Source organism: Micrasema longulum, unplaced genomic scaffold (assembly GCF_059751315.1).
Source record: "Micrasema longulum isolate JH-2025_06_02 unplaced genomic scaffold, ASM5975131v1 h1tg001408l, whole genome shotgun sequence".
Taxonomy (NCBI): domain Eukaryota; kingdom Metazoa; phylum Arthropoda; class Insecta; order Trichoptera; family Brachycentridae; genus Micrasema; species Micrasema longulum.
Window position 1 is genome coordinate 463,591 of NW_028278594.1, and position 14,815 is coordinate 478,405.

At 31.2% G+C, this 14,815-nt stretch overlaps 1 protein-coding gene across 1 annotated transcript in view; it reads right to left on the reverse strand.

Annotated features, from left to right (window-relative positions):
• The window catches only part of LOC148275519 (transmembrane protease serine 9-like), an 82,637-nt gene that overhangs the window by 45,960 nt on the left and 21,862 nt on the right, over window positions 1-14,815 (reverse strand). Inside the window, exons 2-3 of the mRNA XM_088235608.1 lie at window positions 12,439-12,571; window positions 191-353 (exon numbers count right to left, since the gene is read on the reverse strand). Coding sequence (XP_088091734.1) covers window positions 191-353; window positions 12,439-12,571 — 296 coding nt within the window. The remainder of the gene's footprint in view (window positions 1-190; window positions 354-12,438; window positions 12,572-14,815) is intronic.

Consider the following 14,815-nt stretch of genomic DNA (forward strand, 5'->3'; position numbering starts at 1 on the left):
TGTTAATAAATTATTGATGGAATTTCATTTTAATGATATAATAACTTTTAGTCATTACATCATAAAAGTTTTTAAAATGTCGCAAAAGCGATGAAACCGGTCACTGGCTATTCTAAATGTGTAAATTTAGTTGTCACTCGTCTTCTATTTCAATTTTAAATTATTGTATTATTTTATAATGTTAGCCTACCTTCTGACACAGTGAGCCGCGGTGAGGACATAGTTCGGAGTCAGCAGAGAGGCTCCACAGTGGAACTGGCCATCATACACAAGCCTCGCCACCCAAGGATACCGATTCGGGCCCGTTGGCTGCCCTCCCACTATTCTGTTCTCCTGATTAGACACTCCACACTCTGAAATATCCAAGAAAATAACAAACCTAGGACTCTAAGGTTAGTGACCTTAACCCCAAGATATTTTGGGGTGGTATTCTGAATCTTCTCGACCCCCTAGAGAGTGATTTTTTTTCAATTTTTGCATGCGTTTACACTTAGCTTTGTACCTGGCCACACTGATCCTCAATGACAAATAAAAAAAAAGACAACAGCTGGAGGCGCGATGCAGAAGCTTGGGTGAAGATCTATGCGACATCTCATCGGTGATAGGTAATAAAGAACTCACACGAGAGGTAGTATCATACATGGTCAATATAGTGCAGGCAATTGGTAAAATAAACCAAAGTAGGGAAGAAAATGCCGAACACTCCTCTAGTGGAACGGAAGGCCTGTTGACTACTGCCAACAGGCCGGCTTCTCCTGAAGAGTTTTAAGTGGTTTCCTCTCCACATGAACAAATGCTGAGAAGTTCCTGATTGGCCCACATTAGTATATCCCAACAGTTTAGATAAATTGAATTGCAGAAAAATCTACTTTTGAAATATAAACCTTGTATATTATAAGCAAGATAAATATTAAAGCAATTCAAAAAGTCCAATATAAATTTTTTTTTTTTAAAAAAAAGACATAAATATGAACACCCAAAATCAAACATGATGATTTTCATTTTGAACATTATTGCGTCCTTAAGCGTTACCCAAAACACTTAACTAGGTTGAATTGACCACATGAAAACCACATCTGATTTTTCCCGTCATATACTATTTAACTTTTTTTTTAAAGTCTCAGTTTTCGTAAAGAAAATATTTTAAATATGACACTGTTTGAGAACGGCAGCGTTTAATTAAGTGTTAATATAAATTAAATCGGGTAAGTTGTAAAGCTGTAATTATAATTTATTTTTTTTATCATAGGAGACTTTTTTCAATAATTTAAAAATCTAATTTTTCTGAGTTACGACTCTATTTCATTAGATTTACGATATTTATTTACACGGCATTGACCTTAAGCACATAAATATTTTAATAAAACTCGTATTTTGAAGTATTTTTTACTACGGTGATTCTAAACGTCTTTATACAAAGATTTATATTATTATCAGAACTGTAGATTATTAAAAAATATCGTCATCAATAAACGATAAATCTTTCGTTCACAACATATAAAAAAATGGTTTACTGGTTGTCAGAGAAATACCGACTTAAAAATTTACTAAAGTGTGTATTTTTAACAATATAAACATGCATGTACGTATTATATAAGTATGCTATAGATCTATTTACACTCGTTAAAATTTAAAAAAATACGGTAAACGTAATTCAGAATATTACAATGGTGTTTTTATTTCCCTTTTCTACAAAATAAGCACTACATTAGTTTATGTAATTAATAAAAATATGTAAGTAACTGATACACATTAAGAAAAAAGAGACAGTAGGATATCGTCATAAAAGTTTGTAAAATAAACTTTTAAAGGGGTATAATAGTGACATAACTAAAAAAATAATAATTTTTAAGCCAATCAACAGGCTTATGAAAACCACAATAGAGTGGAATTAATGATATGTAATACCCATATATATTGACAAAACTTAACCTAAACCTAAGATTTACAACGACATGCAAGTAACATGACACACATAACACTCGAGGATTGATTTATTGAGAATAAAAAAATAAACAGTTTACTTTGGGCAAGCGGGTTATCAAATCTGGTATATCATTCTTAAAAATCATTTACTATTAGATTATCGATGTGAAACCTTAAGTTTTCCAATAAAACATTTGTTCTAAAAAAAAAACAGAAAAAAAATCCAAATCGAGATAATTAATAGTTTAAGTATTCATTGTCCCATTAGGTCACAATTCCTGTTTAGCTAAGTGGATAAAATATAATCTCACCTTTTGAGGACAATAGTGACCAAACTATAAAACGATCCAAATTAAGTTTAGCGTGTCAAAGGTTTTTTTTTAAAATGTAAAAGTTACAAAACTCTAATTCGATCTGTTTTACTTGCAATCCGTCTGTTTTCTTGACAATGCAGAATTGAAAAAAAATGCAAGACCTCAAATTGTGTTATAAAAATTCGGCTTTTCTGAAGTTTTGACACCCTTATTCTCGCAGGTAGAAAAACTCGTTTTCCGAGTCCGTAATTTTTCACCTCGGATAAAATCGTAATGTAAATTACGTTCTCATACTATTTTTTGTCATTTGAAATACGAGTATATTTAAAAATGGTTGAAAATTAAAAAAAAAAACCAATTTGCTTACGACCTAAGTCATTTTTATGCCATGTCATCTTAAAAAACATGGTCATTTAAAGTGACTTAACCCCTACTCTCTCTTTTCTCTTAATGGATTGAATCAAGAAGTTAGTAACTAGAACCCACCTGTACCATTACACTTATCCAATTCTATTGACACATCCAAATGGTTATTTTCAGTTGTTCCGCAGTCTAAAATCATTTTAAACAAATTCTAGGCACTAAATAAACGAAATAATCAATCGTCGTTGGAGAAAAATTTTGTTTGGCGACCTTTAAAATCATAACACAAAGCTTTCAAATGACATAACTCAAATTGTTTGGAAAAGTAAAGTGACGCAACTCGGAAAACAATTGATTGTTTTCTTCCATTATGAGACTCAAAAGAATCAATTTGTTGATACAATTATGATATGGCTAAAAAAACTTTTGAAACAAAAGTTTTATTGTAAATCGCATTAAGTATGATTCACCAATCAAAATTCTTAGAAGGTTCGTCAGCATCATATATATTTCGTATATTTAGTTCCTAGATACATTTTAGTAATAACACTGACACATCCCACTTGTGTATCACAAAATTTACCACTTCTTAAAGATTGCGTAAAAACAACGATATGTGACTAATACAGTTAAAAATAAATCATTTTATCCTGTCCAAAGTTTATTAATGACTTTCCTTTTGAAATCAAAATTGAACGTATTCATACTAAGGATATTGAAAATAATTTGAGGAAAATGCAAAAATTAAGTAGTGTCTCATCAAATGAAACAAGTTTTGGTGGACAAATCGTTGAAAGAGTTGGTTAAAATGAACCTGAGTTACAGGCTGAGTAGGGAAAAAAATTCAACATTATGGACGACGATGCCGTTATTATCGCAGAATCCGGAGATGACTTCTAAAGGACGCTTTATAAATGCCACCTTACTTCACAACAATATAACAGAAAGGTATCTAAAAAATAAACAAAAAACCTCACAATATCAAAGAATCCAGAGAGATATTAGCTGTCAGTGGGCAACAAGATGATAGAGCAAGTGATGGAACTCAAATACCTTGGAGTTAATAGCAGTAGCAAAGACGATCTGTACAATTTGATTCTAAAACAAATAAATAGAGCTACTTAGGTGTCTGGGACAGAAAAATCCACCAGATAAGGCAACGGGAAACCACTTTGGTCATCTTTTCCTAGGAATCACTATGGCAAGTACATCCAATAAGCAGTTGTCCTGGCTGCGGAATATGAGAGTATCGAAGGACCGAGATGCTTTCGCTATAGTGATCGCCAACGTTGGGGGACCTGATAAGAACTGCAAGAAGAAGGTGTCTGGGTGTCTCAGATATCCCGTATGGAGGAACGAGCACATAAAAATCTATAGTCAAGTCAGAATCTACAAAACATGTTTAAGGCCAATAGCCATCTATAGAATTGAGGCAAGAGCGGATACCTTCGGAACGAAATCTCGCCAAAGAAAGACACGAGAACCTCGGAAATGCGAATTCTACGATGTATCTAACTGGAAACATGTAACAAGAACCACGAACATTCAAAGCACGTGTAGGATGGAAGACATCGTGAGTAAGACAGCGAAGTCGATATATCCTGGAATAAACATGCTAACAGAATGCTGAAAAACAGGCTTTAACGTAGCGTTCTTCAAAAAAACCCCGGAAGCAGAAGGCCCCAGGCATGCTCTTAAAAAAATAACATGATAGCTTGCAGTCAACTTTACAGAAGACGGATGCAGCAGCACGGAGAAGGAAACGAAGAAGAGGTTTTGATCCTGTGGCCAGTGTTGCGGACCAAAGAATCAGTGGTCCGAGGTTAGAACCAGAATAATTTTATTTCCATTTCTTAAATAAGTTATTTACAACTCTTCAAGAATGACCCATAAAATGTCTAAATCATAAGAACTACGCGAGATCGTTGTTTTAACGCAATCAATAAAAATAGTACATTATTTTATTTGTGCAATTTTTTAGTATTTTAGTGCGATAGAATGTACTATTAATTTCACAACAATTAGTCACAAAAACACATAAGAATACTTAATTACTCCAAAGTAAACCATGTTTTGTCGTAAATATTAATAATAAAATATTTTGCTCTAGTACATATAATATTAAAGGAAAGAAATCCAGAAAAACGTTTTTATAAATATTTTTACGTTTTTAGTTACAAACGACATTTTGTTATCAAAAATTCTGGATTTTTAAAAGTAGGTGAAATATTGGCGTTTGAATCTCCAAGTTTACAATATACCGATTGACTATTGAAAATGATTATTCAAGTTGTGGTAAAGTAGTTGAAATTTCCGTAGTCCTTAAAAAGTTTATTTAAATAAGTATATTTGTTTATTTGTTTAACTTTTTGTATATAATTGGCGGGCTTATTGCCAAATGGCAATTTCTTCCAACCCACCAATAAAATAAAAGTTTTATGTTTATAATTCAAGTTACAGAACATATTCAATAGAAAAAAAAAGATTAAAAAGCTAAAGATATATAAAAATAGAAATAAACGTATTTGTTTATAAATTACCTTAAATCAAAACTATTACTCAATGGGAAAAAAGAAAAAAGAGGAAAGTGGAAAAAGGAAAGAAGGAGAGATTAAGGAAGAGAAGGGAGATGTTTCTTCAGACGTGATTTAAACAGAGATAATGTAGTAACATATTTGATGGTGGATGGGAGATGATTCCACAGTCAAGCCGCATGGACACTATATGAGTTAGAGAAGAAAGAGGAATTGTGGATGCTATTAAGAGAGTGCCTTGAGTATTAGAACGAAGAGGTAAACCATGAACTGATAAGCGTTAAAATTTTTCACGCAGGTATATAAAGGAGCGTTAGGACTATGAAGTACATTGAACAGAAGTGAGAGGGAGTGATAGTCTCTCCGCTGTCTATTTTTGAGCCATTTCAGTTGCCTACGATAATCAGAAATGTGGTCATAGCGCCGTTTAGTAATATAAAACGAGTTTAACAAAAGTGATTCAACAGTTTGTTTTGTCATCACAATCATGCTAAGGATTTATTCAAATGATCTTACTAGACTGAAAAATTTGAGTAAAGAAAATAACAAGTACTTACCTAATACAAAAAAAATAAACTAGCCAATAAAATATTCCATTATTATTTTTCTTGTAAAAAACATTTCCGCTTATCATGAGTTTATCCCCAAAGAGCTGAAATGCACTCAACCAAAAAAAATACATCTTTTGAAATAAATCAATAAATAGAAATGATTCTCAAGGTTCACTCCTATATTAATACCACTTAGTAAATCAATAATAACTGGAACCTCTTTTTACTCGGAAGATACATTCCAGACAGTAACCGTGTAAAGAATGTGTAAAAAACTATACGTAAAAAAAAAACAATGGAACAATTCCTTGCTTAAAAATTGATTTGCCTATCTTTATATATATAATTCCTCTGTACTTGTGATGTCACTGAACTCCTCCTAAACGGCTTAACTGATTTACGTGCGGTTTTCAGAGAAATATAGATCTTTGCGCTGTGCGCGTTCGTAGATATTAAAATTTTCAATCTTTTATGTAAAAAAGACGTAAGGAGCATAAATTTTTTATTCAAAGATCTACCAGGGTTGCATTCGAGGAGAATGCATTTACAAAAAAATGGAAAGATGTTGTTTTTTGGTGTATTAAAAAAAAAAAATTGTTTTTGAATGTTTACAAACAGTATTTGTTTTTTGTGGATCTCAATCAGATTCTTTCCTTAAATTCCTTATAATTTCTACGCATTTATTTCTTTTTACTGGATTTTTGGTAATAGTAAAATAATATGAAATTCAATACATTAAAAAAAATCGTATTCCTACATAAGTACACTCCGCTGTTGGTGAGAAGACCGGATTTTGACGTTTGCAAAAAGAATGCCATATTCAAAAAAATATTAATCTTATGTTTTGGAATTTAACCATAAACAAGTACCCAGGTACCCTAGTAGGTACCTACTTGAATTCAATATTTGAATTTTAATAATTTTTGGTTTTGGAATGAAATCATTAACAAGTATCTAGGAATCTACTTATATATGAAAAGACTTTTCCCATGCTAATAGCAGGCAAGCCAATATGATATGTGCGCGTGCGCAGTAACTTTTATAACAACACAAACAATCGTCAAAGTCAAACCGAGACTACTGTCAGTGTAATTGGGAACATGGAAAAAACCATTAGAAAAAGAAATAAAAATTAGGAAGAAGAGAAGTTAAAAACTAATTCTATAGTTTATTCGTGTTTCTTTTTTATCACAATTAATTAAAACACCTATAAACATACAGCATTTTAGATATTATTTAAACAAATAATTAAAAATCACTTGAATCGCATTGAGAAGGTCGCAGGACTTCAAAATTGTTTAAAATTGAAAAAAAAACTGATAAACTATCAATTTTGATTACAGAAAAATATGACATTTGACAGATCGCGTGCTTCTTCCAGCGGTATATGTTTCTATGGTCACTATCCCAGATTTAAACCGAATATGATATACACATAAGTATACCATCTATTTTACCACTATTCTCAAGCTTAATTTTATACCCGATGTATAAGTAAGGCGCATAGTGTTTCAAGTCACTACTTTTACCAGAATAAATATAAAAACAAAACTAGCATTCAAAGTAAATTTAAAGATCTTTTTGAACCCATTACTGTATTTATTGTTTCAGTTTTTCTTTCTATTTCGTACACTTTTTTTTCTCTCTTATATGTTCAAAATTATAAAACCTTAAACTACTAAATAATTACATGTATTACAGTGTAATTCACTCTCCAAGCACAAGAGCTAGTCTTTTTTTTGGAAATATACAGTTATAACGTTAAATAAATATATGTAAAAGTGGACTATAGTAGAAAATAAAACATGTATCATTTAACTATGTAACTATGTTAAATTAATGAAAAAAAACGCTTAATTCATTTTATTCTATTCTACTGTAAAGCTAGATAGAACCAATAAATCATCGAATCAAACATTATACATTTTAGGACTTTTTCTTGCGAAGAAAGTGAGTAAGAAAACCACCGCATACGGTACAAATATATAACTGGTTACTCGTTACTGGTTACTGATTACTGATTACTTCTTGCTATCGTGATATAATTTCTCCTTGTGTGATCACATAAATTATGTATTTGCTGCAATTAATGTGCATACATTTACATAGTTACGACAATTTACTGTCAAGTGCGAGCACTATAATAATATAGGCAGCACAGCATAACAAGCATGGATTATAAATGTATTTTTATTACAGCGAAGCGAAAATTTTTTTTTTGTAATTCTTAGTCATTAATAATTAATGAAAAAAAATCAAATAAAAAACGAAATAAAATTTTAATTTATTGCAACAGAGAGGGAAAACATTTTTGAGAAGGGAATATGGGAGTCTGGGCATTTACAGGGCTTATGATCTATCATTGGCTGTTTTTTTTTTGTTCATTTACAATAAACATAGAATTAAAAAAAATTAGCATAATTACCTAGCAATGAAATACATATTATTAGTAAAATTAGTAAAAAAAAAAAACCCACAAAGGCATGGCCTGTTCGTGGGTGTACAAGAAAATTTTAATGAATTTTTGCTCCTATAATAAATAATGGACAGTTATAATATTTTTGTGTAACATAAGAAAGAAAAAATAAAATATTCTGTAAAAGATAATATGTTTTTTTTTATAGTCATTAAAAAAGGAAATAAAAAATAATTAAAAAAACACAAAAATATTCCTTAGTATTAAAGGGCAACAAAATAAATCATAAATAAACCATAAGTTTAAGTGGCCACTTTACACACTGTGTAACATTCACAATTCTGCCTTTGTTTTTTTTTTTTTAAGAAATATTTGCGTTCTTATGATTTACCCAAATATTTAATTTTGAGGGCCATTTTTAACGAGTTGTAAATAACTCACTATTAGAAAATGGAATCGAGTTGGGGTCGAGTAGGATTCGAACCACAAATTGAACATCCAAATTTCCTCAACTCTTCCATCTGTTGACTTTTGTAGAGTAAAAGAGCTAAAACCTTTATCATGCGGGTGAGATTCATCCGGCTGAACCGATTCACCTACTAGGCAACGCCTAAAAACAATTTTCCAATTTTGTATACTTCTTCTTTTCCCAAGTAGTTTATTCAACAATGAGTTTTGAGTATGTCCAAATGCTTGCAGACTGGCTGGATTTTCTCCCGAATAACTCCCTAGGGAGAAAATCCAGCCAGTATGCAAGCATTTGGACATACTCAAAACTCATTGTAATAAAATTTAACCAACAATACGATATATAAGAAATCAGAGATTAAAAAGATAAGACTAACCGAACCTAACTTAACCTAATCTAACCTAACTAAACCTAATCTAACCTAACTAAACTTAATCTAACCTAACTAAACCACCAATGAGGAGTCTCAAAACTCTTATAATGCAAACAAAATTACAAAGAGAATGAAACGCGTATTCAATTTATATGAAATCATTAAAACCGGTTTCAAAATATGAATGTTTCTTTATCATGGTATTTTTTAAGCCTTGGATGACTGTCAAGGAAGATCCGCAGACATTGCCTGATTAACCTTTTGATCTGGTGGTCTCCGTCTTATGTGCCTTTACCATCTCTGCTGTCTTTTCCAGCTTACTGTAACGTTTATGACACCCAGGCTACCATGAATGCGTAAACTCTTAATTCTATCTTTTACTGATACTATTTCTGTTTTTTCAAGTTGGCTTGAGTAGGGGGTTGTGCACAGTCCAGAATTTGGAGCCATCTATTATCGTAGGTCTAACAATGGTCAGGGCCTCGATTATGACGGGAAGATAAAGACGTCATACCTTCACCTTGACGGTATAGTTGAAGATAAATTCCCTCTAGCGATTGTAAAGATATACTACCGACCCCCCCACATAGTTCGTACGAACTGCTGGCAGGTGAAATAGAGAGCTCGACGTGTGACGGGTGCGGTAGCCGGAGACATTTAATGATAACTCCAACAAAAGAGCCGGACTATCAAGGCATCCACTAAGTATGTCATGAAGCACCCCCATGTCCAACAGTAGACGGCGATCTCCTAAAGTAAGCAAGTGGTGTTTTTTGCAGGAAGACATATAATTGAGATCGGTATACCTGCATCTCCAGTTAAGATGTCTAAGAAATGTCCATTGAATTTTCTCGAACTTTTCTTTATGTGTGACATATTGTGGAGACCAAACAGAAGAGGCATACTCGAGCAAACTGCGAACATGAGCAAAGTAGACCATTTTTATACACGCGATATCTTTAAATACCTGACATGTACGAAGTACAAAACCAAGGTTTCTATGTGCACGGGTCAGTATGTCATCGAAGTGATTCTCAAATGTAAGTTGACTATCAAGAATAACACCCAGATCGCGTACGGTATCAACTCTCTGAACAGGTTGGTTTTCTAATATATAATGATATGGGATGGGATGTCGACCTCGCGAAAAAGAAATAAGCAAACACTTTGATACATTGACGTTAATACGATTTTTTAAATTCTCTCATATGTTCATTAATTTTCGATCATATGATGTCGATATAACAAGTAGGTAGAACATACCGAGGTAAGATACAGATAGTACAGAAGTTAAGTATATCTTCTCAATATAGACAGATGAAGATAACGTTTATAATAGAGGCACTGGTATACTGCCGTCATAAGCAAAAAGGCAGCTATTTGCAAAAGTCATATTTTGATATAAAACACTTTTGAAAAACCTGTAAATAATCATAAGTAAACGTAGTATGCCAATTGTTTCCAAGCATAAAGCCTGTATGTGAGGGTATTAGAAGCTAACTTAGAAATCTCCATTGAAGGAGTTTCTGAGATATTTGCGAAAAACTTTTGAAAAAAAAAAGAATTGTGAGATTTCTAATTATTCTTCTTCTTTTTCATCAGCCTTATTCTCTCCACTGCTGGATAAAGGCCTCTTCCAAACGTCTCCATTCCTTCCTATCACCCGCTCTCATCGTCCATGTTTTACCGGCAATAGAGGCAATGTCGTCGACCCATCTTTTCTGTGGCATTCCATCACTTCTTTTGTTTGTCCATGGTCTCCACTTTATTATTCTGGGTGTCCACCTGCCATCATTTTGTCTCGTGAAGTGTCCTACCCACTGCCATTTCAATTTCGCTGCACGATCCATGATATCCACGACTCTAGTTCGGCGCCTTATTTCTTCATTTCTTACTCTGTCTCTTAAGACATACACCTCAATACGAACTCAATGGATTTCTAATTATGCTTCATTAGAGAATGCTAATTTTGTGGTTTCAAGATAATTGAAATCTATTTTTGCAAGATTTAGAGACGGTTTTGGTTTACGCTATTATTTAGGTAGGCAGGTTTTCAATTAATTTATATTTATTTTGGCATCAATAACTCATTTTCCGGTTTTTTGGAGATTTCTAAGTTTGCTCCTATTACTCTCATGTGTCATATAGAAAGGGTGTTTTTGCTTATGAATATCTAGATACCTATTGCGTTATTGCTTAAAAAATATTATATAATTTTTCGTGTTTGATTTTTTTACTGCTTGCTTTATGCTAATGGTTCGAAATTTCATATAAAACATTGGAATTTAATTCATTTTGTATTTTTAGCGAAAAAACTGCCTTTTTGCTCATGAGGACAGTACACCTTTCCTATTAGTTTTATAGGCAATTTTGGGTTACAAGGAACTCCTGTTATCAATCTGAATTTCAGACAAGCTAGTCTTCACCTATATTACATATACATGTGGCGAACTCCGTGGTGTAGTGGTCAAGACGCTTGACTCACAGACGGAAGGTTCCGGGTTCGATTCCCGGTGAGAACACAAAAATTAGATGTGATTTTTCTCAAGCCTGGGTGTTCTGTGATGTAATTCACCACTGTAATTGGGCCTCCTGGCCTGTTGTGGTGCAAAAATAATAAAAAACAAAAATATTAAAAAAACAAACATAGTTCACAGGCATGGGTTGTTTCTGCTTGTGTCACTATAAACTGCATATACGAACTAAAAAGTATTTATTATAATGTTACTAAACTATAAATAACTATAAATATTGTACCTTCTAATTGACAGACACATAATGACACATAATGACACATAATGTCTAAATCAACTTAAAATTGACACAGGAACATTTTCAACAAATGTAACACAATTTAACATATTTGTATCATAAAATTTATTAACTTATGTCCAATTTCCCACTTTACCACAACTTGTTTCCTTTATTTGAGCCAAGTGATTAATAATTCGGATGGCGGAAGGGACCATTTGTAATTTTCAAAAATGTTCCGGAGAGCTCAAAAACGACTCATTTCAAGACTTCAACCCACAAACTTAAATATTTTAGTGTTGTTTTTCAATAATAAATTACCATTCTAAATGACGCTGATTTAAAAAAAAAATCGGCGTGTATTTACTGAAATATTAATCAAAACTTTTGAAAACTAAAACATAGACAAAAATACAGATGGTTCCCTCTGCCATCTGACTACCGAATTACTCATTAAAATGCTATATTTGTTTTGCAAAACTGAATTAATATTAATTTAAGAAATTAATTCTACAATCTGTTCTTCAGCACTGAATCTGTATCGTGACATTCTTAACTAGCGTCAATACATATCGATAGATTTGTGGACAACTAAAAACAAATTGTATTTAAAATCACTTTGTTAAAATCACATAACGGTATCAATTAAGTCTATTGAACAGTAATTTTTATACAATAGCTGAATTTCTTAAATAAAATTTCAAGTTACTCAATGAAAGAAAAGTTATGAGTAATACTCACCACATGAACAATTTTTAAGTTTTGTTCCACTGTCTTCATCATCATCATCCAATGATGGAACTTCTAGACCAAACAAGGTGTCGAACAGGAATCTCTCTGTTCTGTTGCTCCCGGGAGATTCGATGCTATTTGACTGGAACGAAAAAAAATAATCTTAAATATATCAAATGAATCATCCGCTTTGTTGTCTATAGTCCTTAAAATTTAGCTTGATCAAAATGACAGCTGCCAAACTAAGGTCAATAGTTAATTAATAGTTAATGTATTGGAAAATTACTGATCACTGATCATGTACAGATCACATCAATTTTATTAGTTTTTTCATGCAAAGATAAAACTCTGTTTCCGTAAATTGATATAAAAACGCAAAAACAAGCCTATTATAGTGTGTTTAAAACAATTATTCACCAAAAAATAAGACATTTATACTTTTTTCATGAACATTATCAAATGAATTATTTTTTTATTCGATTAATTTACATTGATCAATTGGTCCCATTTCTAACGTTTTCGCTAAATGATGTAACCTTGTAAGAACGTCGTTAATAATTAGGATTATTTAAGTTTTAAGGCTGATTTTATAGTATAGTCAGGTTGATTTATATGTCAAGCATTGTATTAAAAAATAAATTGACATGCCAGATACGAATGATTTTTCGTGTGCCAATAAAAATCACTCCTTAGACTTTACTACCAAGTTATGTCGTCACTTTTTCTGATAACAATCTAATCAAGCTATATTTTAAGGACTATATTATACATATAGAATTCATGAACCCCCTAATATATATGCGTATATTGTTTAGATAAAAACTATTATAACTAGAGACAATATAAATAATGTAAACAAATGCCTCGATACGGGCTGTGCGCAGTGAGATATTCGTACAGAAATAAAAAAGAAAAGAATCATGTTAATTTTTACATTTGAATTGTTAATACAAATTTTTAGTTTATTATTGATTGAATTTTTTAAGATCCTCGTGACTTTTTAATCTGTTTTAACTATGTTTTTTTTAATTACTAAACACATTTTTTTTTTTAAATATGCTTTTTGCTATACACATTTTTTTTTTTTACTATGACTTTAAATATGTTTCTTTCTATGTATTCTGTTTTTACTATGCATTTTACTGGGTATTTTAATATTTTTTTACTATGTTTTCACTCTATTTTTACTATGTTTTTACTACCTTTAAAACTATGTTTTTTGTACATTTTTATTATGTTTTTACTACGTTTTTACTACATTTTTCCTATGTTTTCACTACATTTTTTACTATGTTCTTACATCGTTTTTGACTATGTTTTCAACATTATCTACTACCTTTGTATTTGACGGTTTTAAAACGAGGTAAATAACTCTAGTTTTTTTTTTTTTAATAAATTTCATAAAAGGTACATGTTTTTTAAAAATTCCAAACATATCTACTTTGACACATCTAGTAAATGTTATCACTGTAACTCTCCAAAAAAGAGACTAACTCTTGTGCTTGGAGAGTGACTTTCACTTTGTAGTTGTTTACTGTTTATTATTATAGTTAATATAATTTTAAATAGATAGTATACGAGAAAAAAATAAAAACATAGGATATATAAAGAAAAAAACATAAAACAATAATACATTTATACTAATTAAAATTTAATGTAGTTTTTACACGTGTTCAAAAAATTTCTTTAGATTTACTTTAAATTTATTTACTGATATATTATTCCTAATAGTTTTTAGTTCATTGGGAAGATTATTATAATTTTTTACACCTTTGAAAATAAAGCTATTTTGACCATGACTTGTGTGGAATTTAGGAATTTTAATATAATATTGGTATCTGAGTGACTTAATCATCTCAATTTTTTTTTTCTTTTTTATATATTTGTATAATAGAATTTATTTTATAAAGTGTGTCTACTGTATGAACCTTAAATATTTTAAATAGACTTTCCGTATTGAATGTTGAGGGTTACTTTAGAATTACTTTAGTTAGACAGTCAAAGCAAATTTGTATAAATTATTATATTGTGTCTGTAATACAACATGATAAATAAATAATAAATTAATATTGTAATGTGCTGTGAGGTATTTTTTACCTTACGCAATAGGATTACTATTCAAGTTGATTATATTACGTGTGTAGTCGATATAGGCGAGTAGTAACGGATTGATGGTCAATGCCACTCTCATATAATCAGATGGAGAAAGTCTCAGACCGGACTTACAAATTAATAATTCCGATACATTCCAGTTCATATTATATTCTCAGTAGTGGCTAATAATTTGTAATACATTTTTAATATCGGCAACATTTTTCTCTTTGCACTATAAAATCATACATTTGTATAAACCACTTTATACGTCTACCGGTTTCAAGGTTATTAC